This window comes from Sphaeramia orbicularis, chromosome 18, assembly GCF_902148855.1.
Source record: "Sphaeramia orbicularis chromosome 18, fSphaOr1.1, whole genome shotgun sequence".
Lineage (NCBI taxonomy): Eukaryota > Metazoa > Chordata > Actinopteri > Kurtiformes > Apogonidae > Sphaeramia > Sphaeramia orbicularis.
Window position 1 is genome coordinate 43,884,151 of NC_043974.1, and position 27,752 is coordinate 43,911,902.

At 33.6% G+C, this 27,752-nt stretch overlaps 1 protein-coding gene and 1 long non-coding RNA gene across 4 annotated transcripts in view; one reads left to right on the plus strand and one right to left on the minus strand.

Moving 5' to 3' along the window:
- Nucleotides 1–4,506, minus strand: part of LOC115439066 (diamine acetyltransferase 2-like) — a 15,583-nt gene extending 11,077 nt beyond the window's left edge. For all 3 annotated transcript variants that reach the window (XM_030162962.1, XM_030162961.1, XM_030162963.1), the window contains exons 1-2: nt 4,444–4,506; nt 1,591–1,642 (exon numbers count right to left, since the gene is read on the minus strand). In XM_030162962.1, coding sequence (XP_030018822.1) covers nt 1,591–1,642; nt 4,444–4,506 — 115 coding nt within the window. The remainder of the gene's footprint in view (nt 1–1,590; nt 1,643–4,443) is intronic.
- A 5,188-nt stretch (nt 4,507–9,694) lies between these two features.
- Nucleotides 9,695–26,607, plus strand: LOC115439078 (uncharacterized). The gene is made up of 4 exons (XR_003938186.1): nt 9,695–9,705; nt 22,459–22,469; nt 23,143–23,147; nt 26,464–26,607. It is a non-coding gene; the product is annotated as an uncharacterized LOC115439078 (long non-coding RNA).
- The last annotated feature ends 1,145 nt before the right edge of the window (nt 26,608–27,752 follow it).

Consider the following 27,752-nt stretch of genomic DNA (forward strand, 5'->3'; position numbering starts at 1 on the left):
TAGACATTTCAGGTTGTTCATATTAGTTCAGGTTATTCACATTTTTCACACATTGAAATTCGTGGATTTGGTTAAATTTAACACAGCGCAGATAATGTACAGAGCAAGAAATAATCTACTGCTAAAAAATATTTGGGGAATGTTCACTGAAAGAGAAGGAGACTACAATCTAAGGGGGGAGCGAAATTTAAAAAAACATAAAGAACAACAATGAAAAGTACGAGCAGAACAAGCTGTGGAGTGACTTTGTGGAACAATCCAGAACAGGAGATAAAGGAAAGTACAAACATAAACGTATTTAAAAAGAGGTCTGAAGAATAGTTTGTAAATAGGTCTATGGAACATGAAGGATAAAAACAGTACTGTCTCAGAGACCAGTCGTGGTTTCTTGGATTTAAGAGAGTAATTTGAATTTCAGAGTTTGTTATGTGTGAGTGGACTAGAGTGGGGGCAGATGTGAAGTCTGGATGAGCTGGGACTGTGGGGGTGAAATTATGGGATGGACCTTATGATGCATTTATGTTATCCACTCCTTTGGCGAAGTTTAAAAAAAACAGACTAAGTTTAAATTAGTCAGAAATATTGACCTGAGATGGTAGATGTGTTTTTGTTGCTGACTTTTAAAATTTTTTATTTGTTATTATTCTGATGTGAATGCTCGGTGCTGTACACATTTAAGCTGATGTAAACAGTGTGTTAGTTGAAAAGGATAGGCATAAAATAAGCTTTTGCTTCTAGCCTATTCTTTTTTTTGTTTTTATGTTTATTACAATTGATGTACTGAGTACAATGATTGATGGAAAACCAAAAATAAATTTATTCATTCATTCATTTTATTGTTGCAAGATAGTTTGTAAATGTAAATATTTTCATAATTTAATGTTATTTTTTGATCTAAAACAAAGACAAAAATTTGAAGTTGAAGATTTTTTTTGCTTAATTCAAGATTTTTTGTGGCTTAATTGAAGATTTTTTCGCTTAATTCAACATTTTTTCCTTAATTCAAGCTTCTTCTTTTTTTTTTTCTTTTGCTTAATTCAATTCAAGACTGTGGAATTTTTGACTGTGCAAAAAACATCCCACGGACCGGATTGGAACCTTTAGCGGGACACATTTGGCCCCCGGGCCGCATGTTTGAGACCCCTGTAATAGACACATGATAAAGGTAGTCCCCAGTGCTGTGGACAGAGACACTTCATTATGGATTTATTTCACCTTTATTTACCAGGTTAATTACTTAGAACTGGTCCTCATTTCAGATAACGACCTGCTTCAATTCTTTTCTCCAAGTGTGATTTTCTAAAACCCAGAGTTTTCTGTAAAAGTCTCAGTGAACTCTAACCGTAAAAGGATGGAAACGTCCTGTAACCAACACTCTGTTATCTTCTATCTACGGTCTGTCGCCTCTTTATTGGACTCTTTTTTTTTTTTTTTCTGCGGTTGGACTTTTGGACTTTCTATTCACCTGCTCTATCACCTCGTCTCAGCAGCGTATTATTTGTTCAGCTCAGATGAATGTAAATGAAATAATGGACCAGGAGCTGATCCACTTTAACACACGACTGTATGAGCTGTGGTTTTTTTTCTTACCTCTCTGAGTGATTTTCACTTGGTCTGTGACTTTCTCATATTCAGCCAGTTCCTGCGAGGAAAAAACAACATGAAGCAAATATCACAGTTTGACCAAAATGTGTTGTTAGAAAACGTTTACGCGAGTCTGTTCAATTCTGCTGCAGTTAAATGTTATTTGCACATAAGTAAAGACGTTTAATACTCAGACGGTGGAGGTTCACATCTAGAACACACATATCTATGTCCAGTGACAGTAAAACTACTTTACAGACACAACAGTTAATAATCAATACCTTTAGAGGTGTTTTTACAGGTTTTATGTACATATTTAGTTGTTTTAAAAACTGTAAATATGAAACTATCACATGCTCGACAAACAGAAGGTTCAGTCCAATTCATCGACCGCTGAAGGGTGGAAACACAAACACAGATGGATTTAATGAATGTTTATCTGCATATGAGTGGATGGAAAACAAACCAGGACGAAACAATGAAAAAAGATGGAACAAAAAAATATGTAAAAGTTGTACCGAAATAAAAATGTTAAAACTGCAACAAAACGAAACACTGTAAAAGATGTAACAAAATAAAAAAAAACTGTTAAAAATGCAACAAAACAACTGTAAAAGATATAACAAAATAAAAATCAATGTTAAAAATGCAACAAAACAACTGTAAAAGATATAACAAAATAAAAATCAATGTTAAAAATGCAACAAAACAACTGTAAAAGATGTAACAAAATAAAAAAAAAAACGGTTAAAAATGCAACAAAATGAAACTATGTAAAAAATGCAACAAAATAAAAAACAATGTTAAAAATGCAATAAAACAACTGTCAAAGATGTAACAAAATAAAAAAAAACTGTTAAAAATGCAATAAAATGAAACTATGTAAAAAATGCAACAAAATAAAAAACAATGTTAAAAATGCAACAAAACAACTGTAAAAGATGTTAACAAAATTTAAAAAAATGTTAAAAATGCAACAAAATAACTGTAAAAAATGTAACAAAATAAAAAACAATGTAAGAGATGTAACAAAACAGTGTAAAAGATGTTACGAAATACCAATGTTAAAAATGATGAAAACAATGTCGCTAAGTTGACAAGATGAAAACGTTACGATGAAAAGATACAACAAAATAAGACACTGTTAAAAATACAAGATGAAAAAGATATTGAAGATACAATAAGAAAACAATGTTAAAAATGAAACAAAGTAAAACTGATGTAAAATATGTAATGCATTAAAAAAATATTTAAGACACAAAAAAATGAAGCATTAAAGATGGAAAAAAAACAAACTAAAAATCCAAGAATATAGAAACAACTTGTTGACAAATGGCATAAGAGATCAATTTGTCAAATTTTTTATTTATCCCATAGACCCAAAAATGCATTTTTGTCCTCTTTAATGGACAAGAGTTTCACAGCTTTACTTAAAAAAAAAAAAAAAAAAAAAAAAAAAAATCACTGTAAAGGACATTCCTCTAAAAAAAAAAAAAAAACAGAAAAAATGTATCTATAAAACTGTCTCATCATGCTGTTTCCGATCAAGGCAAAATTTAATGTAACAAAGCCAAAACTTTAACCGTCCTGGGTCTGAAGAGGATAAATATGAACACATATGGTTCCAAATCCTAACAGTGATGTGGTATTTGTTTCATGTGAAGTAAAAATGACTTTTCAGATGCAACAAAACAGTAAAACATGCAACAAGATAAACATTAATGACGCAAGAAAGTAAAATTAACCCTTTCATGCATGAATTATGAGAACCTTAAGATTTTTTTTAATTCCTCTTCAGGTATAAAAATAAACAATTGAATTGATTTTTTTATGAACGTATTTTTCATGTAGTTCCAAAAATGTCCACTCAGCTGAACACCATGTGTTTAATTTAGAAGCAAAGAAACATGTATTTACTGATCTACTGTGTGAAAACATGAAATTAAAATGCAGCTAATCTGATGTTTTCTCACATTTTAGCACACCTACATGGAGCTAATAGGCAAAAAACAAAAAAAAACCTTTTTGTTTAAAAAACAAACCAAAACACTATCTTACTGCAGATCAGGTTTATGTAGAACAGCACAGCTCCAGTAATGGTGTGAATGTCAGTGTATGGGATGAAGTATGAGCGTCCACTGTGTCGGCTGATGTGGAACTAAAACAACAAAACCCATGAATATACAAGAGAACCGCTTCGAACAGCTGTCCACTGGAGTGACCACTGTGCATGAAAGGGTTAATGTGAAAGATGCAAGAATATGAAAGTATGACATACACAACAAGCCCTGTTTTCACTGCACATGATTTACTGGGATTCATTTATTCTTTTTTTTTTTTTAATTTAATTATCTGTGATTTGATTATTATTTTTTTTCAGTCATGTCCCATTTGTCATGTTCAACTTTTATTGACTGAAGGAAAATATCTCTATTTGTTAAATATCTTTCCAGGTTTTATGTTGTTGTTTTTTTTTTTTTTTTTTTTTTTTTTTGTTCATTTCGTGAATGTTCCTAATTTTATTTAGTTTATTTATTTACATTAAATCCACAGAACACATGATCAGATACTGACTCATTCATAGTTTTCAGTGAATCTAGACTCGGATCAAACATCTGGATCCAGGTCAGGTGGAAACAAACACATCTGGACCGGATGTCTCCTGAAAACACGACCCACGCGGACCCATTATGACCCACGATCGGTTCCGCGGCATCTGTTTTCCGCCAACGCACGCGCAGCTCGTGCAGCTCGTGCCTTTCCAATAATAACACCTCTGTACTGTCGGGGTGACTGAGGGGCGCGCGTGACTCTGGGGGTAACTGAATGTCACGCGCCGCCGCACACGTGCTCACCCACCGTGATCATCCGCGCGATGTCCTTGCAGTCCTCCACGTTGGCCGCGCGGATAGAGAAGTCCATGTCTGCGGATGCGGTGGTGATGAAGATGATGGTGGTGGTGATGAAGATGGTGATGAGGATGGGCAGTGTGCAGGTGCGCGTGGATGTTAGTGCGGTTCCGAGCGGAAATAACGGAGGACTGCGGAGGAAGGAGAGTACATGAGGGGGGGGGGGGGGGGGGCGACGACGACCCCTCCCCCAGTGACCGGAAAGACAGGAAGTAAAAGATACCTTTAAAAAAAAACTTATCTTTGGAGTAACCAATCAGATCAGACCAGGAGAGGATGAGGAGTTAAAGGTGCAGTGAGGAAGATGAAGGGGGGGGGGGGGTCAGACACTGCCACAGTTAACCCTTTCATGCATGAATTATGAGAACCTTACTGAAGACATTTTTTCTGAGTGCTTTTATTCCTCTTTAGGCATGAAAAAAACAATATGATCCAGTTGTTGTTTTTTTTCAGGAGTTATAAAACTGTCCACTCAGCCGGACACCATGCTTTTAATTTTTTAAGCAATGAAACATGTATTTAAAACTGAATATCTGAGAGTGATATGGAAAACTATGCAATAAAAAACATTTTTATGCTGCTTATTAGATAATTTCCCACATTTTAACCCTTTCATGCATAAATCAAGATTTTTTTTTTTTTTTTTTTTTGAGTGTTTTTATTCCTCTTAAGGCTTGAAAAAAACACTGCGGTTGAATTTTTTTATTTATGAACCTATTTTTCATGGAATTGCAAAAATATCCACTCAGCTGGACAGCATGTGTTTAATTTTTGAAGCAAAGAAACATTTATTTACTGATGCACTGTGTGAAAACTATGAATAAAATATTTGAAAATGCTGCTAATTTGATGTTTTGTCACATTTTAACACACTCTAATATAAGTTATTACTCACTTTATGGAGATAATATGCACAAAAACAAACTTTTTGTTTAAAAAAAAAAAACTGTTAATGACAGTCTCATAATGATAACAAGGAATTGATTTACTCACACAAACATGTTCCTGCAGATCAGGTTTATCTAGAACAGTAAAGTTACAGTAATGGTCTGAATGTCAGTGTATGGGATATAGTGCAGAAGTGTCCACTGTGTTGGCTGATATGGAACTAAAGCAATAAAATACATGAAATACAAGAGAACAGCTGGAGAAGAACTGTCCACTGGAGTGACCACTGTGCATGAAAGGGTTAAAGAAACAGCCTTTATATCAGGGTTCTCAAACTCATGTTCTTTCAGGTTCCACATTCAGCCTGATTTGAGCTCCAGTGGGACGCACCAGTCAAATAATCACATAATAACCGATAAATAATGACAACTCCAAATTTATGTCTTTGTTTTAGTGCAAAACAAACAAACATCAAATTATGAAAATACTTACTTTTATAAACTATCCAAAAAAACGTGAATGACCTGAAAAGACTGAAATTTCTTTAAAAAATCAGTGCAATTTTAACAAAATTCTGCCTCAGCTTATCATTCATACATGTTCATTCTGGATCAGATCTCCACAGACACTAAACACTGAGGAACAGGCAGAAAAGAGCTCAAATTGTGATTAATTTTCTTCAGACATTTCAGGTTGTTCATATTTGTTCAGGTCATTCACATTTTATTGTTTGTAAATGTAAATATTTTCATAATTTAATGTTATTTTTTGCACTACAATGACAAAAAAATTTTTGAAGTTTGTATTATTTATGTTTATGTTTATGCATTTGGCAGACGCTTTTATCCAAAGCGACTTACAGGGGAAAACCAATCAAATCACTCAATCAGTCAAATTTTATTTATATAGAACCAGATCACAACAAAAAAGTTATCTGATGACACTTTATATATAGAGTTGGTCAAAACCAGACTCTAATTATCGGCATACTGTAATATTTTTTTTCACATCAAACCGAGAAGAAAATGTGGAGTCATAATTTTTTGTGGGTTATTCTGCTGTTATTTTACTGTCCATCAGGGTTCTCAAACTCATGTTCCTTCAGGTTCCACGTTCAGCCTGATTTGATCTGCAGTGGGCCGGAAGTGGATGGGATTTAACATCTATATTAACCACAAACTAAAGTGTATGTGTGTGTGTGTGTGTGTGTGTGTGGGGGGGGGGGGGGGGGGGGGTCAAATATATGGACTGTGGACCAAAACCAGCCTCCAAAGGGTCCAACCGCCCCCCCCCCCCCCCACACACACACACACAGGATGTTCAGGTTCCACGTTCAGACCAATATGATCTAAAGTAAAATAATAACACAACAACCTATAAATAATGACAACAACAAATAATTATCTGTTTTAGTGGAAAAAAAAGGAAAATTACATGAAAATGTTTGCATTTACAAACTATTCCTGAAAAAATATGTACAATCTGAAATGTCTTAAGAGAAGTGTAGTTGTACCAGTATTCTGCCTGTTAGGAAATATTTGGTGTATTTGTGCATTCTAATGTACTTGAGTAAATTATAAACTGAGGCAGAATATTAATACAATGATACTTTCCTTAATAAATTTCAGTTTGTTCATGTTATTGTCAGTTTTTTTTATAGGATAGTTTGTAGATGTAAACATTTTCATCGTGTTATTGAACTTTTTTCAGCCTACAACAGAGAAATTTTCTATGTCATTATTTGTTGGTTATGTCAGGATATGTTTATATTAGTGTAAAATTACATGGAAAAGATGCTTTTGTTACATTCTGTAAATAATGAGTGTTAGGTTATTGGAGCAAGAAGTGACCATATTTGGACAAAAGGGACAGATCTGCAGGAGTACAATGGGTCATGGGTGAGCTAATGCTAATGCTAAATTACCGACCTAATAAAATGATAAACTTCATCAAACAAGTCATTTTAGGTTTATTTATTTATTTTTTGTGGAACCTGTAAAAAAGTGACTTTGATTAAATAAGTAGAATTGAATTTTCTATCAGATCTGATTAAAGATGGACCAGATCACTTATGAAAGGGTCCAAGTTACATGAACAACAAAAAAGTAAGAAAATAAGCAACAAAAATGAACAAAAAATAAGGAAATGATCAATTAAAAAAAAGAGCAAATTCAACAGAAAATAACCAACAAGAGCATTAAAAAAATTACCCATAATAATTCTTCACCAGTCCGTTTTCTGCAGTGTATTCAGTTTTGTTGTAGTTGTAATACATGTTAGATCCTGTAGGGGGCGGTAGTGGGTCATAAGTCAACCTGAAAACCACCTTCAACAATAACATCAGACAAAACATTCAGGAGTTTATTCAAGAGAAATTCAATCAAATAAAACAAAACAACTTCAACTAAAACACAACGAAGTCAGACTAAATGAGTTTTCATCATCATGTTGAATATTCTGTTCATTTTTAGTTTATTATTTTGTGCAGTTATTACAAAAACACTCATTTTTTGTATGTTCCTTTTCAATTTGTTGTAATCGTTTTGTGTTCTATTGTGTTTTTTTTTTTTTTTCATCTGTTTTGTCACTTATTTTGACCATATTTGTGATTATTTTGTTCATTTTATTCATCGTTTGTGCAGTTTTCTTTTCTCCTCGTCTTTGTTTTTCAGACTGTTTAGTTCATTTTTGTTCATTCTTGTTCATATTATTGAGTATTTTGTTCATTTATGTCCGTTCTGTTGCTTATTTTTACTCATTTGTTATTGATTCTCATTCATTTTATTCAGTATTTTGTTCATTTCTGTATATTTTGTTGCTTATTTTGATGACATATTTTTCTATTCTCTTCATCCTTGAATGTTTTTCAGAGTGTTTATTTCATTTTTGTTGATTTTTGCTCATGTTATTGCAAATTTTGTTCATTTCTGTATATTTCATTGTTCATTTTGTTGATATACTTTCCTTTTCTCTTCATTTTTGTTTGTTTTTCAGACTGTCTAGTTCATTTGTTGTTGATGCTTTTTCATATTATTGAGTATTTTTGTCTATTTCAGTGTATTCTGTGGATATATTTTTTGTTTCTCTTTATCTTTGTTCATTTTTCAGACTGTTTAGTTAATTTTTGTTCATATTATTGCATATTTTTGTCCATTTCTGTATATTTTGTCGATATATTTTTTGTTTCTCTTCATCTTTGTTCATTTTTCAGACTGTTTAGTTAATTTTAGTTCATTTTTGTTCATATTATTGCGTATTTTGTTCATTTCTGTATATTTTGTTGCTCAGTTTGTTGATATATTTTTCTTTTCTCCCCATCTTTGTTCGTTTTTCAGACTGTTTAGTTAATTTTTGTTCATATTATTGCATATTTTTGTTCATTTCTATATATGTGTTGCACATTTTGTTGATGTATTTTTCTTTTTTCTTCATCTTTGTTCGTGTTCAGAATGTTTAGTTCATTTTTTGTTTCCTGCAGGGCATTTCCAGAATTTCCATAACTGTACATGTGTGGGTGGAGGTTTTATTTCATACTTCGGCAGATTTACGTCTTTTTCATTTATTAAAACTAAAAATAGCAGAAAGTCACAGCAGGCGTTCGTACCAGAGGTCGTATTCCGTTAAAACTGGCTGGAATGACGCACGGTTTTTCTAACGTCCTCAAACCGAGAACAGAAATAAAGCTGATCTCATCCATTCACTGGTTCATGTAGAGGAAGTGGAAGAATCCAAATGAGAGGATGAAAATAACACAAATCTGAACTAAAACCTGCTCAAAACTTCTAATAAGAGGCTGATGGAGCTCTGGATGTCAAAACAAAAGGTCAAAGGTCAAACAGCCCCTAGAGTTTCATTTCACTAAAGCAGGTTTAACAACAATTATTGTCATCTGTGATTAATCTGTTGAACAAAAAATAGTCTAAGAATCCAGAAATGTGAGAAAAATATCCAAAAAACCCCAACATCATCAGCTAAATTAACAAAAATGAGCAAAATAATGAAATTAAATTCACTACATGAACAAAATATGCAACAAGACAGCCGTAAATGACCCAAATTAAAGCCAGTCAGCTGTTGTCGTTTTATTACAGGTAGAAGGATTGGAACTGTGTTTGTAATGATTATTGATCAGTGATTGACTCCTCAGTGGGCTCAGTGTTAGTGTTGGTTTTAAGTCTATAGTGTTGGTTTTTATTCTGTTAGTCTTGGTTTTAACTCTGTTATTTTGTTTTTTAACTCAGTAGTCTTAGTTTTAACTCTGTTGTGTTGGTTTTGAGTCTGTTAGTCTTGGTTCTAACGCTCTTAGTGTTGGTTTTAACTCTGTGTTGGTTTTATCTCTTAGTCTTGGTTTTAACTCTGTAGTGTTGGCTTTAACTCTGTTAGTGTTGGTTTTTAACTCTGTTAGTGCTGGTTTTAACACTGTAGTCTTGGTTTTACCTCTGTAGTCTTGGTTTTTAATATGTAATTTTGGTTTTAACACTGTATTCTTGTTTTTTTTAACTCTAGAGTTAAAAATACCCGACCAGGCCTCAGTCACAGTCACAGCATTCAGAACTGGGTGGGGAGGAAATGGGGGGGGTGGGGGGGGCTCTAACGCTCCAGATCCCTCTGAACACCAGACTATAAATAGAACCAGAGGTGGTAGTGGTGGGCGGAGGGGGCGGAGTTTAAAGACGGAGGAACAGCTGATATTTAACCACAGAAAAAAAACAGACAAATGAGTTAGAGAATGGAATACAGTCAGTACTAGTACACACATATGTAGTACAGTCAGTACTAGTACACACATATGTAGTACAGTCAGTAGTAGTACACACATATGTAGTACAGTCAGTACTAGTACACACATATGTAGTACAGTCAGTAGTAGTACACACATATGTAGTACAGTCAGTACTAGTACACACATATGTAGTACAGTCAGTACTAGTACACACATATGCAGTGCAGTCAGTACTAATACACACATATGCAGTACAGTCAGTACTAGTACACACATATGCAGTACAGTCAGTAGTAGTAGTACACACATATGCAGTACAGTCAGTAGTAGTACACATATATAGTATACTCAGTAGTAGTACACACATATGCAGTACAGTCAGTAGTAGTACACACATATGCAGTACAGTCAGTAGTAGTACACATATATAGTATACTCAGTAGTAGTACACACATATGCAGTACAGTCAGTAGTAGTACACATATATAGTATACTCAGTAGTAGTACACACATATGCAGTACAGTCAGTAGTAGTACACATATATAGTATACTCAGTAGTAGTACACACATATGCAGTACAGTCAGTAGTAGTACACATATATAGTATACTCAGTAGTAGTACACACATATGCAGTACAGTCAGTACTAGTACACACATATGCAGTACAGTCAGTAGTAGTACACACATATGCAGTACAGTCAGTAGTAGTACACACATATGCAGTACAGTCAGTAGTAGTACACATATATAGTATACTCAGTACTAGTACACACATATGCAGTACAGTCAGTACTAGTACACACATATGCAGTACAGTCAGTAGTAGTACACACATATGCAGTACAGTCAGCAGTAGTACACACATATGCAGTACAGTCAGTACTAGTACACACATATGCAGTACAGTCAGTACTAGTACACACATATGCAGTACAGTCAGTACTAGTACACACATATGCAGTACAGTCAGCAGTAGTACACACATATGCAGTACAGTCAGCAGTAGTACACACATATGCAGTACAGTCAGCAGTAGTACACACATATGCAGTACAGTCAGCAGTAGTACACACATATGCAGTACAGTCAGTACTAGTACACACATATGCAGTACAGTCAGTACTAGTACACACATATGCAGTAAAGTCAGCAGTAGTACACATGAACCTAAAGTATAAATATGAAGTTCACTCTCTCTGTTGAACGTGTGGCTGATGTTCCAGTTGGAGTTTCTGTCAGTGTTGTTGTTGTTGTTCATGAACAGAGGACGTTTACATCAGTCTGACTGTATTCACACTTTCACACTCATAAAACAGACCTGAAGGTCACTTTGGAAAAACCTCTGGCATTGACATCATTTATTCAAGAAGCATTAGTTGCTTTGGCGAATGAACAGCTAAACATCAAACCCAGACGTTTAAAGGTTGTTGAACGTGTTCTGAGTCTGACGCAGAAATGTGGAAAAACAAAAACCTGCTGAGGGACGAAACGCTAACAGTGACGACTTTAGAAACAGATAATGGAATATGTAACACTGATGTGTGCTCTGGGCTAACATAAGCTAACGGTGGCTAACATAAGCTAACGGTTGCTAACATAAGCTAACGGTGGCAGACATATGCTATCGGCAGCTAACATAAGCTAACGGTTGCTAACATAAGCTAACGGTGGCAGACATACACTATCGGCAGCTAACATAAGCTAACGGTTGCTAAATTTAAGCTAACAGTGGAAGACATAAGTTAATGACGGCTAACGGTGGCTAAAATAAGCTGACGGTGGTGAATGCTTTTCACTGTTGTGGAGCACGTTGATATTCACAACATTAAAGCTGCTCATGTATTTTGTTCATTATCCTGCATATGTTTCTTCATTTTTTTGATCATGGTTCATTATTTTCTCCAGTATTTTATTGTTGCATTTATTATTATTTATGTTGTGTGTGTGTGTGTGTGTGTGTGTGTATTTTGCTCATTATGATGCTTGTTTAACTTACTTCATTCATTTTTTAGGCTTTTTTCATCGTATTTATTCTTGTGGTGTTTATGTTTGTTCATGTTGATGCTTGTTTTGTTCATTTTGATGCCTGTACTGTTCATTATTATTACCTCCACCACTAGGTATTGTGATCGCTTTGCTTTGTGTGCGTGTTTGTTTGTTTGTTTGTTTGTTTGTTTGTTTGTTTGTTTGTTTGTTAGCAAGATAACTCAAAAAGTTATGGACAGATTTTCATGAAATTTTGAGGAAATGTTGATACTGGCACAAAAATGTAATAATTTCTTCCTTGTGCCAGTATCAACATTTCCTGAAAATTTCATGAAAATCTGTCCATAACTTTTTGAGTTATCTTGCTAACAAACAAACAAATAAACAAACATGCATAGGAGGCAGGTCTGTCCTGGTGGAGGTCTGCGCTCTCCGAGTGCTTTTCTTGTTCATTTTGTCGCTTATTTTGTTCATTTCACTAATTATTTTGTTGTTTTTGTCTTACATTCTTTTCTTGTTCTGTCTTTTCAATAGGATCCTCCCTTCATTTCACATGGCTTTGGTGAGATTAAAATTCATGAATTCTTCTTTATTATTTTTGAAAACTACTTGTTATAACATTTTATTCTAACTACTGACAACCTAATAAGAACATCTCAAAAATTACAGCTGTGGTCAAAAGTTTTTGGAGTGGCACAAATGGATTCTTTGCTTAAATGTGATTTATTATATGAAATTATTATTTTGTTGTTGTTGAATGTACCTCAGAAACATATGGACATATTGGGAAAAATAAACATCAAATTTTGCAAAAACCAAACTTTTTCATTCCTAAAACTTTCATCCATGAGTGTTTAAACAGATATAATCGTTTCTAACAATGTGTCAGTGCTTTAAAACTGAATCACAAAGAAAATTCACATGTTTACAGGTTGCAGTGATGGTTGTTGACATAAGAATATGTGGATATTTAATCATGAATCTAGTGTTAGTAACTTACATCCTCACTGAGTAGGCAAAAATATCTACAAACTTATTGGAATTACAACAGAACAGCAGTAAAATATTCATGAGGGCAGTCATGATTTAAGGGGGAAAATCAACTTTAAAATTCCCTTAATATGCATGACTAGGAAGGGTTTTTGTGTTTCTGTCAGCGGGGTGAGACTGTGGAACAGATTTAACATAGAGTTGAAGCGATGTCCAAGCAGGAAAGAATTTCAAAAGAGGTACAAAGACACGGTTTTTCAGAGGTACAGGGAGGAGGGAGGGCTTGGGGATCAGTGGGTGTTCTAAAGATGTACAAGTATGTGGTAAGTGTGTGTATATGTATGTATAAGTGTGTATGTATGTGTGTGTATATGTGTGTATAGATCTGTGTATGAATATGTATTTACATACATGTGTTATTGTATTATGTGTTTATGTAAATCACATTATATTTGTTCATAATAACATAAAGTCAGAAACCTAATTATTTACTAGTAAGTATCAGTCATATTATGGCATAGTGTATAGATCTGATTAGACTAGGAGGGTTATTATTGTTATTAATTAAATAAGGAGAAGGGGTGGAGTTTATAAGTTGTTCTTCTTCTCACTCCTTTTCGAATATGTATTATATGTCATATGTTTACGTGTTTTGTTTATTTATTTTCTTCTGTTTGAGATTCATGTTCAAAATAAACACATCAGTCAATCAATATGCATATAAAGGAGTCTTTAAACAAGAGTAAAGTTGATCATAATCATCCAAACGTGTGATTAAAACATGTCAAATTCATCTCATAAGTTATAAATTACACCTTTTAAGTTTTCTGGTGAGAATGAGAATTGTTTTTCCAGGATTATAATCACATTCAAATACAACTGTATCTGTTTTAAGCCTCCACAGGAAGCGGCGTCCACTTCCTGTTTGGTCTAGATTCTGATTGGTCCCTGAGTTTGGAGGCATTTCCACAACAATGTCATCAACACCATATTTATCAGTGTCTAAAATGAGCTGGACATGGACTAAATACAGTCAAAACACCAGAGGAGCATCATCATGAGTCCTTTTATGGAGGTTATTTAGGGTCTCTGTTTTCTGTCGGTTATGAAACCCAGCGGAGGTGTTATGATAAGAGCTATTCAAGGTTCGGATGCTTTGATTTCTCATGAATAGCTGCCTCTGGGGATTCAATGACACACGAGAGACCATTAAAACCACATTATTTTTTTATTATTTGGAGGATGTTGCATAACCCAGGCCTGGTTGGCATTAAATCTCCTTCTGAAATATCACCCATTTCCACTCAAACGGTTATCAGATGTTGAAAATAAGGCGTTTGTCTGTGGGAGTTCCCCCAGACAGAGGCTTCCTCATGTCTGCTTTGCTTCTGTTGTTTCACCATCCACTTGGAAAAAAAGGAAATTAGCTCATGTGTAGGATGACGTGACCCTCAGCCGCTGTCATTAAGCGGCCTTATTAGGGCATGACTGGAAGCGCTGAACCCTGTGCAGATGTTGCCTTTTGTTTCTGTTTTCTACCCATAATTCCCTCTGACGGCGTGTGTCAAGTGATTCCTGCAAAGGTCAATTTGTTAGGACGCTTCAGTGGAGACGCGGTAGAAAATTAAACAACACAAGCAGGTACATTTTCGGTAAAGGCAAACACACAAACACGCTTCCAGGAAGGAGGAAGGATTGTGTTTGCCGGTGGCCTGAGTCCAGGTCAGGGTCCAGATCTGGGTCCAGGTATCTGCTCTGGCTCGGGGTTGGTCATTGTTGGTAAATCAGGGCCGTGCTTCTGGGATAAGTGAGTGCCTTTCAGCTGTAATCCAAACAAGCAGGTGTTATTTACAAGCCTCCTATTTCACATTCACTGATAAGGGTGGAGTCCAGCTTCTCTTTTTGTCTTCCTGACACTTTGAAAGTAGAAAAAGAGCAAATAAATGTGTATAAAAGGGTTCAACCTGAGCTGGTGTTGGAGTAACTGAAGTGTTCAAATATATACATTAAAGGGACAATTAGTAAAGTTTGTGATGGAGTCTGGTTTGATGTTTGTGGATAACTAGAAAAGCACTTGGAGAGTGCAGACCTCCACTTTTAATCACTTGTTTCTTGTGCCTGTATCAACATTTTCTGCAAATTTCATAAAATCCATCCACAACTTTTTGAGTTAGCAAATGTCCCGTTTCCACTGCGTGGTATCGGCTCAGCTCAACTCGACTCGACCTTTTTTGCGTTTCCATTATGAAAAAGGACCTGGAATCTGGTACCCAGTACTACAGGGGTTGGACAAAATAATGGAAACACCTTAAAAAATCAACAAAATATAATTTAATATGGTGTAGGTCCGCCTTTTGCGGCAATTACAGCCTCAATTCTCTGAGGTATTGATTCATACAACTTGTTGTTTCCAAAGGAATTTTAAGCCATTCTTCAGTTAGAATACCCTCCAACTCTTTTAGAGACGATGGCGGTGGAAATCGACGTCTTACTTGAATCTCTAAAACTGACCATAAATGCTCAATAATGTTGAGGTCTGGGGACTGTGCCGGCCATACGAGATGCTCAACTTCATTAGAATGTTCCTCATGCCATTCTTTAACAATTCTAGCTGTATGGATTGGGGCATTATCATCTTGAGGTGAAGGTGTTTCCATTATTTTGTCCAACCCCTGTACTTTTTTGGTATCACCTCTGCCGAGGTTCCAGGACTGGGGACCAGATACTAAAACATGATGTGTACACACTGCAGACCACTGACTGGTCAGACAGTTTTCTCTGTGACCCGCTGTTTTACAAAACACAGATGTGGAAGTGGACAGTAAATACAGCGGTACATTAATCTACATGATAACAGCCCAAAACTACACCATGGTAGGGCGAGGAGAATCAGTCTTTGGTGGCTGACGTAAAAATTCAGACGAGACAACACGCAATGAGAGAGTTTATCAGCGACTCTCTGAACAGACGACACGGAAGTAATGCACCGCATCGCTATGACGACCAGGTACTATAATGTCAGTAGTATCTTGTAATGGAAACGGTCTCCAGGAATACCGAGTCAAGCCAAGCCGAGTCGAGCTGGTTCCACGTAGTGGAAACGCAGCATTACTAACAGTCAGACAAACACACAAAAAATGTCTGAAATAAACAAACAGCCAATCAGAGAATTCTGTCATTTATTTGTCCTAATTTCTGCTCCTGCTTTAACATTCTTATGGTGATTTATTCTCAGCGTGCTGATGAGTAACGTATGACTCCACACCGATGGCGTGTATTCTTTAGTCATGCTCATCACAGTGAGTTAAACATTAAAATGTTTCAGGGATTTCCATTTATGGAGGTCATGTGATGACAAAAGCCAGATGTCTAAATTCTACCGTCACCTCCTACTTAAACTCCCAATAACAAAGCGCTAAAGCTAATGCTAGCTCCAAAGCCTCCATGGTTCCTGAATGCAGGGCTTCATCAGGTCCAACAGAACTCCAGCTTCTTCTAAAACCATGAGCTGACGTGATAAAACTTAGACATGATCAAACAAAACACTTTCAGGCCTTCATATTTTATTTTTTATTTTATTTAACCTTTATTTAAACAGGAAAAAAGATCCCATTGAGCTTAAGAACCTCTTTTTCAAGGGAGTCCTGGTCAAGGGACAGCAGGAAATACAACACAGTTACAACATCCAAGAATTTACAGGACAAGTCAAACTATGACAAACAAGTGCAAGTCACAGAGTTAGTCTCTAGCACTTTGAGTTTGGATTTAAAAGCTTTCAAGGAGATCATTTCATATGCAGCTCTGGCAGATGTTGAGAAGAAGCTAGCTGAGATGCTAACTCAGGTTTATTAGGTCTAAAAAGTTAAGTTTAACTCAACTTATTGCAAGGTTATCGTTAACGAAAACTAACAAAATGACGAAAACTAGAATTGTAAAAACATTTTCATTAACTGAAATAAATAAAAACTATAATTAAAAGAAAAAAAATGAAAACTAACTGAAACTGTATTGTGTGTTTACAAAACTAACTAAAACATATAAAAATTCTGGCTAAAATTCCCCTCGTTTTCGTCTTTGTCAATGTCGGATTGATATAAATCAATTTATTTACATCAAGCAGTTTTAGCTAGCGGCACCATATGATGTTTAACAGTCCGTCACTTCTTGTCACTTGTCATTTAGTCGTCTTCTGGTCAAAACTCGACCTGGAAACATGGAGACTAAAGTTGGGAGAAATCAGCAGAGTCCTGTCTGGGATTTGTTTGAATTCGATGGTGAAGACGATAAAAGATATAAAGAAACTAAAACTAAACTAAAACTTAGCATTTAGAAAACAATGAAAACTAATAAAAACTATCAAACCTGCTCTAAAAATGAATTCAAACTAACTGAATTAGAGAAAAAAAAAGTCAAAACTGAATAAAACTAAACTATAATGAAAAATCAAAAACTATTAAAACCTTGCTTTATTGTCGCTGTAGGGAAATTTATTTATTTTTTATTTTATTTATTTATTTCGAACATGCAAAGAAAAATAAAACTAAACAAAGCAAATTAAGACATAAACAAAATAGCATTTAAATGGACAGAATCTATGTTCAAGCACACACAAGTCTGAATATTGCATGGCTGAAAAGGAGTAGGAAGAAGTATAAACTTAAATTTAGTCTTAAATTTAGTCTAGAGTTTTATTTTTATTCCACTACAATAACCACTGCAAATATTAATGTATAATATTTATACACGATATAATATGCAATGTATTTTTGTAGATGGTTTTTGTACTATGTTTAGCTACTACGTATGTATTGTATTTAGGTGTCCCATTTTTGTACTGCATTTATTAAGTTGAGGTTAAAACCCCTTTAGCCCGTGAGCCGAAGAAATTATATTAATATTCATCTGCTATAAAAATATAATAAATCAGGACAATGAATGTTATTTTCAACTTTTGCTCAAAGTTTAGACCCTAATGTTAATAAAAGTACATCAAAAGTGTATTTTAGTGCAAACTTTAATGTTCAAACATGATTTTTAATCTTTGTGGGGTGAAATATACGCTATTAAAAATCTCCGACACGAACAATTAATTTATGCGTATCATTGTCAATCCAACCGAAAAAAAAAAAAAAAAACAGGCGAGGATAAAAAATTCTAATCTTTCTTTTAGTTTGTTCCAGTTTACTCAGGCAGAGTAATAGATACAATATTTTAGACAATGAGAATAGATTCTGTGAGGTCTGTAAATGTTCATAGACACCAAAAACATCCATATGAACCTTATTATTGTGAAGGAATTCTTCATTTACTTTGGGTTTGTCTGTTTAGGCGTTTTTCCCCTGAAAATATGGTCAGGGTTAAACAGGTTTTAAGGTTAACTCACTTTTTTATCCCTGTAGGTAAGTTCTGTCCGTGTTTTTACCCATACTAATACACACACAGTAATTAGCATTAGCATTAGCATATACACACATATTAGGTCCTGTGAGCTGCCGTTGAAATTCCTTTGAAGAAAACCAACTCCTTATCTTTATCAGTACTGTGAGTAAGAACACTGACAGGAGAATTAACCGACATAAACCTGTTTTTTAATTCTATTTTCTCTAGTGTGGAGGTTTGGCTGAACACGCTAGAGGCAGTGACTCACTTTTAGCTTTGACTTCTGAGCTGGAAACGTTGGACGCTGAACTGAATGAGGACAGACGAGGAGATTTCTATCTTCATTGTCTGCAAACGTGGACAAAAACCTCTATCATTTTGTGCAGAATGTTTTCATATCTTCTAATATTACTATCCATGCACATCGTTTCCCGTCACATGCTGCGTTTATGGTCGAGGTCAACCCCGTTTACAGACAACACAGCCTCCCATCGGAGCCTGTTGATACTGTAAATAAGTCCAACTTCTGAATGGTTTGGGGCTACAGTGCAAATGTTAACCTGTCTGATATATTTGCACATGGATCAGCTTTCTAAATACAGTTTGTTTGCAGTGTGGTGTTAGCAGCTGACAGGAAGTGAAACTGGACCAGGATATTCCCATGCACGGCGTCGGTTTGGTTCCTCTTATTCCTGTATTTCTCATTTTTGTATATTTTTTTTCAAATTTGTTGATCATTTAGTGTTGCAGCATGTGATGTGAAATTTAGAAAGAACTTTTTTTTTTTTAGTCATATATTTATTTTATACTCCCATGATGCATTTTGCAACCTCTTTTTTTTTTTTTTATTGGCGCAAAGAATTTGGCGCAAAGGAATTTACAGAACATGAATGAGAAAATGTTACAGAAGAGACAAACAGAAATACATTAGGAGACACGGTGGAATGATGAAACAGAACTATTGAATATATCTGAAACAAAAACAAAAAGATTAAGACATTTGAATGTGATGACTGAGCACCCCCCCCCCCCTTTTTTTTTTTTTTTTTTTTTTACTTTTTTTTTTTATTTTATTTTAGGTACTTATTTTTCTAAATTAGACAATTGTCATATTTATTTTGTACTGATCACATGTCAATATTGGATTTACAATAAGAATTGTCTTCTTCTGGGCATGTCGTGTCCACTTGCATTACATGCAGAACCTGCCCAGTTAAACACATATAAATCACAAATGACTTTGCAATAGTGGTCATTTTTGTAACATTTTGAAACATTCTGCCTTGCATAATTAGATCAATTCTTAAAATGCACCTGTGAGAAAATAAAAAGATATTTAAAAAATAGTAGGGCGTAATTTTCGTGTCTTTTTTACTATGTTACATGTGGATTTTTGTATTAAAAATAACGTAAAATCATATAAAAATGTGTTTTATCAGAAAAATAGTTTCTCTTTTATCTCAGTAAGTATTTATTTTTTAAAGTGCTTCCAAACCTGCTTCAGAACATTAGTCTACATCTGGTTTGAATTTTTAGCCCCATGTCCTGTTTTCAGGACCAGTTTCAGAGAAGCACCCAATTAAACTGGCATTTAAAGGGTTAAAATCCTGATCGCTGTTGAATGTTTGTTAGTTTTGAGCGGGACTGAAGTTGTTTAAGAGATTTATATATAAAAACAAACAAAACAAAAAAAAAACATTGATGTGTTAGGGTTAGGGTTTTATATAATTTCTTTTTGGTTTTTTTTGTGCAGGCACATTTTTTGCCACGATGGTAACCAGAGGGTAGTAAATTTGAGGAGGGCATGAGGGATAAAGTGCATTTCTCTACAGATTAGAGTCCACACCCTGGGATGAGGATGGTTCTGAAACCAAAGCTGTGAAAATGTTTTGTTCAGCGCTGAGCATTGTATTATCACTTTCTTAAATTTCTTGGGTAATTAATCCTCTTCAAACCGCAGAAATAGGAGTTTGGACCTTCCCTGCTCTGCCACGGTATAAAATAGGTGAAAAATATTATGTAAACATGCAACTCTATACTCCAGTGAAACTCCATCCTCTGTGTTGTTTGTGAAGTGGTCCATCACACCTTGTATAATCCTGTTATTGTGCAGACGATTAGACAAAAACCACGACTTCATCCACTTTTTTCGCTTTAAAAACAGTGGAATCCAGTGTTAATGTGCATTAATGTCACCTATTATGTTTAAACGTGCACCACAGTTAATATTTACATTTCTAAAAAGCTAAGAATGGACCAAAAACGCATCACAGGTGAAGGTGGGGGGGGGGGGGGGGGGTATTCAGATGATTGTAATCTGCAACTTCACCACTAGATGTCACTAAATATCACACACTGAACCTTTAACTACTTCTTTTAAATGTTCAGTGTGTAAAACTAATGCATCCTCATGTAAATATGCAAAATTTGTGCAGACAGCGAGTCATGTATTAATGTTAGCTAACTCCAGTTTAAGCTAACAGGACTTTAGCGACAGTAAAAACATGAAAATACATCACACATACAGGAAAATAAAAACAACTACAATACAGGGCGCAAATATTGTGCTCTAAGGTGGTTCTATTGTTGCCCAAAATGGAAAAGGAACATTGTCAGTAAAGCCACTAGATGGCGCTAGGTCGTACTGGGTTTACAGGTGATCATGTGATAAAGAAAAACAGGAAGTGAAAGGTTTTTGCTCAGGTTGGTTCACCTGGTTGGTCTGTTTTCTAAATGCTGGAGGGTTTGTTAAGCTTTAGTTTTATGGTTTAATACTTTCATCTTTTTCTGCAGCTACATGAGCATTTATCAGCCAAGAGTTACATTGGCGATGGTATAAAGTGAGTATTCGACAATAACTTGCACAATATTGAACTATATTGTAATTTACTTGATGTTTCATTCAATTGTGTGTTTTATATCTTGCTCTTTTCTTTCTTTATTTCAATATAGGAATGACTAAAACAGTTATTTATGTACAATATTCACATATATATGGATCCTTCGATGAAACTGGGTTCATTTTAGTATCTGTCATTTTTCCAGCTTTTTAGACCCAATAATAAAAGAGAAATGTAGACTTATTTCCCCCAGGATGGACCTAATGATGAACTCAAATAAATGCAAAAAAAAGTATGCTCTTGCTCTGAGCCATCCCATAATTAATGAATTTTTAATAAAATACTGGGGCCAATAATAGGACCAAAATCAGGACAGTAAAAACTACTTAGGTGTCAGTGCATTAGATGTGAAAACATGGCTGTAAATGGTCTTAAATAGACTCTAAATAAAGACACTGTGTTAAATGTGTCGATCCTAGTGGTTTTTCTAATCCACACGTGGGTTTTTCATGAATCTCAGTCTCAGGTTTGGTGTGGAACCCATCGTGTCCACTTGCGTTACATGCAGAACCGGAACATTGAAACTCAAATAAATCACAAATGATTTTGCAACAGTGGCCATTTTTGTGAAACACTCTGCCTTGCATAATTAGTTCAACTCCCAAAATGTACCTGTGAGAAAATAAAGAGATATTCCAAAAAAAATAGTCGCATGTAATTTTCGTGTCCTTTTCACCGTGTTACACGCAAATTTTTGTATAAAAAATAATTTAACAAATATAAAAATGTGTTTTATCTGAAAAATGGTTTCTCTTTTTATCTCAGTAAGTATTTAATTTTAAATAGACCCAAAGTGCTTCCAAACTTGCTTCATAACATTAGTCTACATCTGGTTTAAATTTTTAGCCCCTCAGGGACCAGTTTCGTAGAAGTACCCAAAAATATGTGCTGTATTTATGTACTTGGTTTATGTACTGTTTTTAAGCACTGCATTTCTATACTGTATTTAGCATTTTTGTACTGTTTATAAGATTAAAATTAAGGTGAACTTGCTTTATTATCTCCATGGGGAAATTGGTCGACCATTTTAACACACACAGTACCTAACATTAGCATTAGCATTAGCATTTCTGAGTTTAAAACTTAACGTCTAAAAGCGCAGTGTAGTGTTAAAACAACCCAGCCTCACTATTCTTTATTCTCTCTTAACAAATAAAAGAATCCTAAGTATATTTTTGTGGGCTGCGTCATTTAGATTTTACACCCGCCTACATTTTAATCCTCCAATGAGAGAGCAGTATCAGGTCAACTGCTAAACAACAGGTTTCAGAGTCATTTTGCCGCTGTCCTGTGACACGGAAGTGATCAAATTTAACACAAAAACTATTTAAACACAATTAAAAACTATTTCAGTAAGCATAGGCATTAATGTCAGGGGCAGAATCAGTTTTGTATCATTTGACAATAATGTAAACATATTATTTTACAGACATTTTTGCTAAAATTAAGAAGTTTAATATAATATGTTCAGAGCTGTTCTTCTCCCCAGCGCCTCCTATGGACCAAACAGTTAATCAGCTTTAGTTTTGTCCCTTCTGAGCTTTTACATAACATGATATTAATAGCAATAATAATACACCCTAACATTAGATCACATCTTATAATAAAGATGAACAAGACCTTTGAGAGCTTCCACACAATACAGACAGTTCATATTTCCATGTGCTTCTACACTAACATAACTGTGAATATAACATTCCACTTATGTAATTAGATCCTCTTAGATACACCTTTATGTTACACACAAGGCCTCAAATGAACCATAAGGTGTTGATTTTAAGAGTGTGTGTCCTGATGATCACCTTTAACCCTTTAACAACGGAGACATTATGTAGGTTCATTAAAGCTGCTGTGAGTTTGTGTTTGTGTTCCTTTTCTTCAGTGGTTTAGTTTTACTGTGTTTTAGGCTCAAAACAGGTGGAAGAACAGAAAAAGACAGAGAGGAAGTGAAGTTTGACAGGTTTTTGTCTAAATAAGGCTCTCAGAATGTACATGTACAAGAGATTTACAGTGTTGAACATGAACTGTGAACTGGAACACACTGAACAACAAGGGTTTGAATTTGGGCCCAGTAGTTTATGTTTTGGGTTCTTTTTTCTAAATCCGTCCAGCTGCTTTTTGACACCTGGTTGAACTCCAAAAAGCAGTTACACGGCCAAAACTTAGTAAATACACAGTAAAAAAAATAAAATAAAATAAAGGAAAATCACCACAGCACTGCAAACAACAGTAAAAACAACCGTCTTTACACCATTTTTACAAGGAAAATGGTAAAAAAAAAAAACAACAAAAACATCTATTTTATACTGAGTCAGTCTCACTCACTACTCTGTTTTGGAGGTAATAATTAAGCAAAAAAAAAAAAAAAAATCTTGAAATAAGCAAAAAATATCTTTAATTAAGCAAAAAAAAAAAAAAAAAAAAAAAAAAACTCTTGAAATAAGCAAAAAAATAATAATTTGAGCTAAGCAAAAAAAAAAAAAATCTTGAATTGAGCAAAAGAAAAAACAAACAAACAAAAAAAAACTTGAATTAAGCAAAACAATCTTGAATTAAGAAAAAAAAACTTGAATTAAGCAAAAAAAATCTTGAAATAATCCAAAAATAAATCTTGAATTAAGCAAAAAAAAAAAACCTCTTGAATTAAGCAAAACAAACTTGAATTAAGAAAAAAAAAAAACAAAACTCTTGAATTAAGCAAAACAAACTTGAATTAAGAAAAAAAAAACTTGAATTAAGCAAAAAAAATCTTGAAATAAGCAAAAAATAAATCTTGAATTAAGCAAAAAAAAAAAAAAAACCTCTTGAATTAAGCAAAACAAACTTGAATTAAGAAAAAAAAAAAAAAAAAAACCTCTTGAATTAAGCAAAACAAACTTGAATTAAGAAAAAAAAAAAAAAAAACTCTTGAATTAAGCAAAACAAACTTGAATTAAGAAAAAAAAACTTGAATTAAGCAAAAAAAATCTTGAAATAAGCAAAAAATAAATCTTGAATTAAGCAAAAAAAAAAAAAAAAAAACTTGAATTACGCAAAACAAACATGAATTAAGAAAAAAAAACTTGAATTAAGAAAAAAAAATTGAACTAAGCAAAAAAAATTAATAAATCTTGAATTAAGCAAAAAACAAATAAAAAAAAAACTCTTGAATTAAGCAAAACAACCTTGAATTAAGAAAAAAAAACTTGAATTAAGCAAAAAAAAATCTTGAAATAAGCAAAAAATAAATCTTGAATTAAGCAAAAAAAAAAACTTGAATTACGCAAAACAAACATGAATTAAGAAAAAAAAACTTGAATTAAGAAAAAAAAATATTGAACTAAGCAAAAAAAAAAATCTTGAATTAAGCACAAAAAAAAGAAACAAAAAAATCTTCAATTAAGTAAAAAAAAAATCTTAAACTAAACTAAAAAAATCTTCAATTAAGCCAAAAAAAAATCTTCAATTAAGTAAAAAAAAAACTTCAATAAGCCAAAAAAAATTCTTCAATTAAGTTAAAAAAAAATCTTCAATTAAGTTAAAAAAAAATCTTGAATTAAGCAAAAAAAAAATCTTCAATTAATAAAAAAAAAAAAAAATCTTCAATTAAGCCAAAAAAATCTAAAATTTAGCAAAAAATCTTGAATTAATCCCCCCCAAAAAATTCAATTAAGTAAAAAAAATCTTGAATTAAGCCAAAAAAAATCTAGAATTAACAACTTAATTTTTTTTCTTTGTTTTAGTGCAAAAAATAACACTAAATTATGAAAATATTTACATTTACAAACTATCCTGTAACAATAAAATGTGAATAACCTGAATAAATGTGAACAACCTGAAATGTCTAAAGAAAATTCAGCCCAGTTTGAACACTTTTTCTTCGTGTTCCTCAGTGTTCAGTGTCTTTGTAGATCTGCTCCATAATGCACATGGACAAATGAGAAGTTGAGGCAGAATATTGTTAAAATTGCACTAAATTGTCTTATGTTTTTTAATTAAAATTTCAGTTTTTTCATGTTTTTTTTTTTTTGTGGATAGTTTATAAAAGTAAGTATTTTCATAATTTAATGTTTTGTTTTGTTTTTTACACTAAAACAAAGACAAACATTTGGAGTTGTCATTACTTACGGGTTATTATGTTCTTATTTTTCTGGTCCGGCCCACTGCAGATCAAATTTAGCTGAATATGGAACTGAACTAAAATGAGTTTGACACCTCTGGGTTAAAGGGTTAAATATATTAACTCCAAATACTGTTTTTCCATATTTTTCATGCTAAATAGTTGATTTCAGTTGATCTGCTGTGCATATAAAAGGCTGAATACAATAATAAAAGCTGTTCTCAGCCCATTATTCCTTCACATGTATGTTTTTGTTGTGTTCCTGAAGTCCCAGTGTGAATGTTGGACTGGAAAAGCACCTGGACCACAGTCTGTGACATGTTCTCGGTATTGTCTGGGGGTGTTTTCTTATGCGACTCCCCGCTGGATCTACAGACTGTAAACATACAAAAGGCTGCACATCCCAGCTCCGCACATTCCTGTATTTCCAGAATGGGCTTCCATGTGCACAGAGTGTTTCTAAACGCAAACACAACATGAGCAACATCCTGAGGAAACGCCTCCTCCTTAAAGCCACTGAAACGAACCATCAAAGCCTTAGCGTAAACCCTGCACATTTACAGTGAAAACCACCCCTTTGTTCCTTTTCTGCTTTTTAGAATCGCGTCCTCTGATTAGATTCTGTTCAATTTCAGCTGAACAACAGGAAAACCTGCGTTTGAGGCCGACAAACGTCCACCGATGAGTCGCCTTCTGAGTAACTGACACATTTCCTGCAGTGAAACCAAAGGCCTGTTGTACTGGTTTGGGAGGCTGTTGCCAAAAAAGGGGCTTTGATTCACTGGTTTATGCTGGAAAAGCAGCTTTTGTCATTTAATGGGCTGGATTCCATGAGGTTCTCGCTCAGCGTCTGCGTCCCATCTTCCTGCATTACACATGAGTTTCTGCAGAACACCGGTCATGTCCAGAGGGGGATGAAGTACGCACTGATTTTACTGAAGGAAAAGGATCCAGGGAAAAATCTACACTGCAAAAATCTAAATCTTACAAAGAATATTTTTAGCATTTCTAGTCCAAGTATCTCATCGGACTTAAAATAAGACAGAATCAACTAAAGAGGAACTTTTCAGTGAGATATAAGAACTGATTTTAGACAAAAGATCTGGAAAATGTTATTTCAACAAATCTGGACAAGATCATTTTCACTTGTTCCATTGGCAGATTTTTTTGGCTTAATTCAAGAATTTTTTTTTTTTTTTTTTGCTTAATTCAATTTTTTTTTTTTTGGCTTAATTCAAGATTTTTTGTTGCTTAATTCAAGATTTTTTTTTTTTGCTTTATTCAAGACTTTTTTGCTTAATTCAAGGTTGTTGTTTTTTTGCTTCATTAATTTTTTTGCTTAATTCAAGAATTTTTTTTTGCTTAATTCAATTTTTTTTTTTTTTTTTTGCTTAATTCAAGATTTTTTGTTGCTTAATTCAAGATTTTTTTTTTTTGCTTTATTCGAGACTTTTTTGCTTAATTCAAGGGTTTTTTTTTGCTTCATTAATTTTTTTGCTTAGTTCAAGAATTTTTTTTTGCTTAATTCAATTTTTTTTTTGCTTAATTCAAGATTTTTTTTTGCTTAATTCAAGATTTTTTTTGCTTAATTCAAGATTTTTTTGCTTAATTCAAGATTTTTTTTTTTGCTTAATTCAATTTTTTTTTTTTTTTTGCTTAATTCAAGATTTTTTGTTGCTTAATTCAAGATTTTTTTTTTTGCTTTATTCGAGACTTTTTTGCTTAATTCAAGGTTTTTTTTTGCTTCATTAATTTTTTTTGCTTAATTCAAGAATTTTTTTTTGCTTAATTCAATTTTTTTTTTGCTTAATTCAAGATTTTTTTGCTTAATTCAAGATTTTTTTTGCTTAATTCAAGATTATTTTTTTTTGCTTAATTAATTTTTTTGTTTAATTCAATTTTTTTTTGCTTGATTCAAGATTTTTTTTCTTAATTCAAGTTTTTTTTGCTTAATTCAAGATTTTTTGTTGTTGTTGCTTAATTCAGGATTTTTTTTGTTGCTTATTTCAAGATTTTTTTGCTTAATTCAAGTTTGTTTTTTTGTTTTTTTTTCTTAATTCAAGAAGAATAAATCAGAAGAAAACAAAAGTAGCATGTAATGCAAACACAATTTGAAAAGTAGTGGAGTAAAAAGTACAGATTCCTGCTCTAAAATTTTGTGAACTAAAAGTAAAAAGTACCCCTCTATAAATTTACTTAAGTGCAGGACATAAAAAATAAATCAATGTTGTAGAAGATGACAGTGTTTCCATGGTAACCCAGAGCCTCTGAACGTCCAAATGGGTCATATCT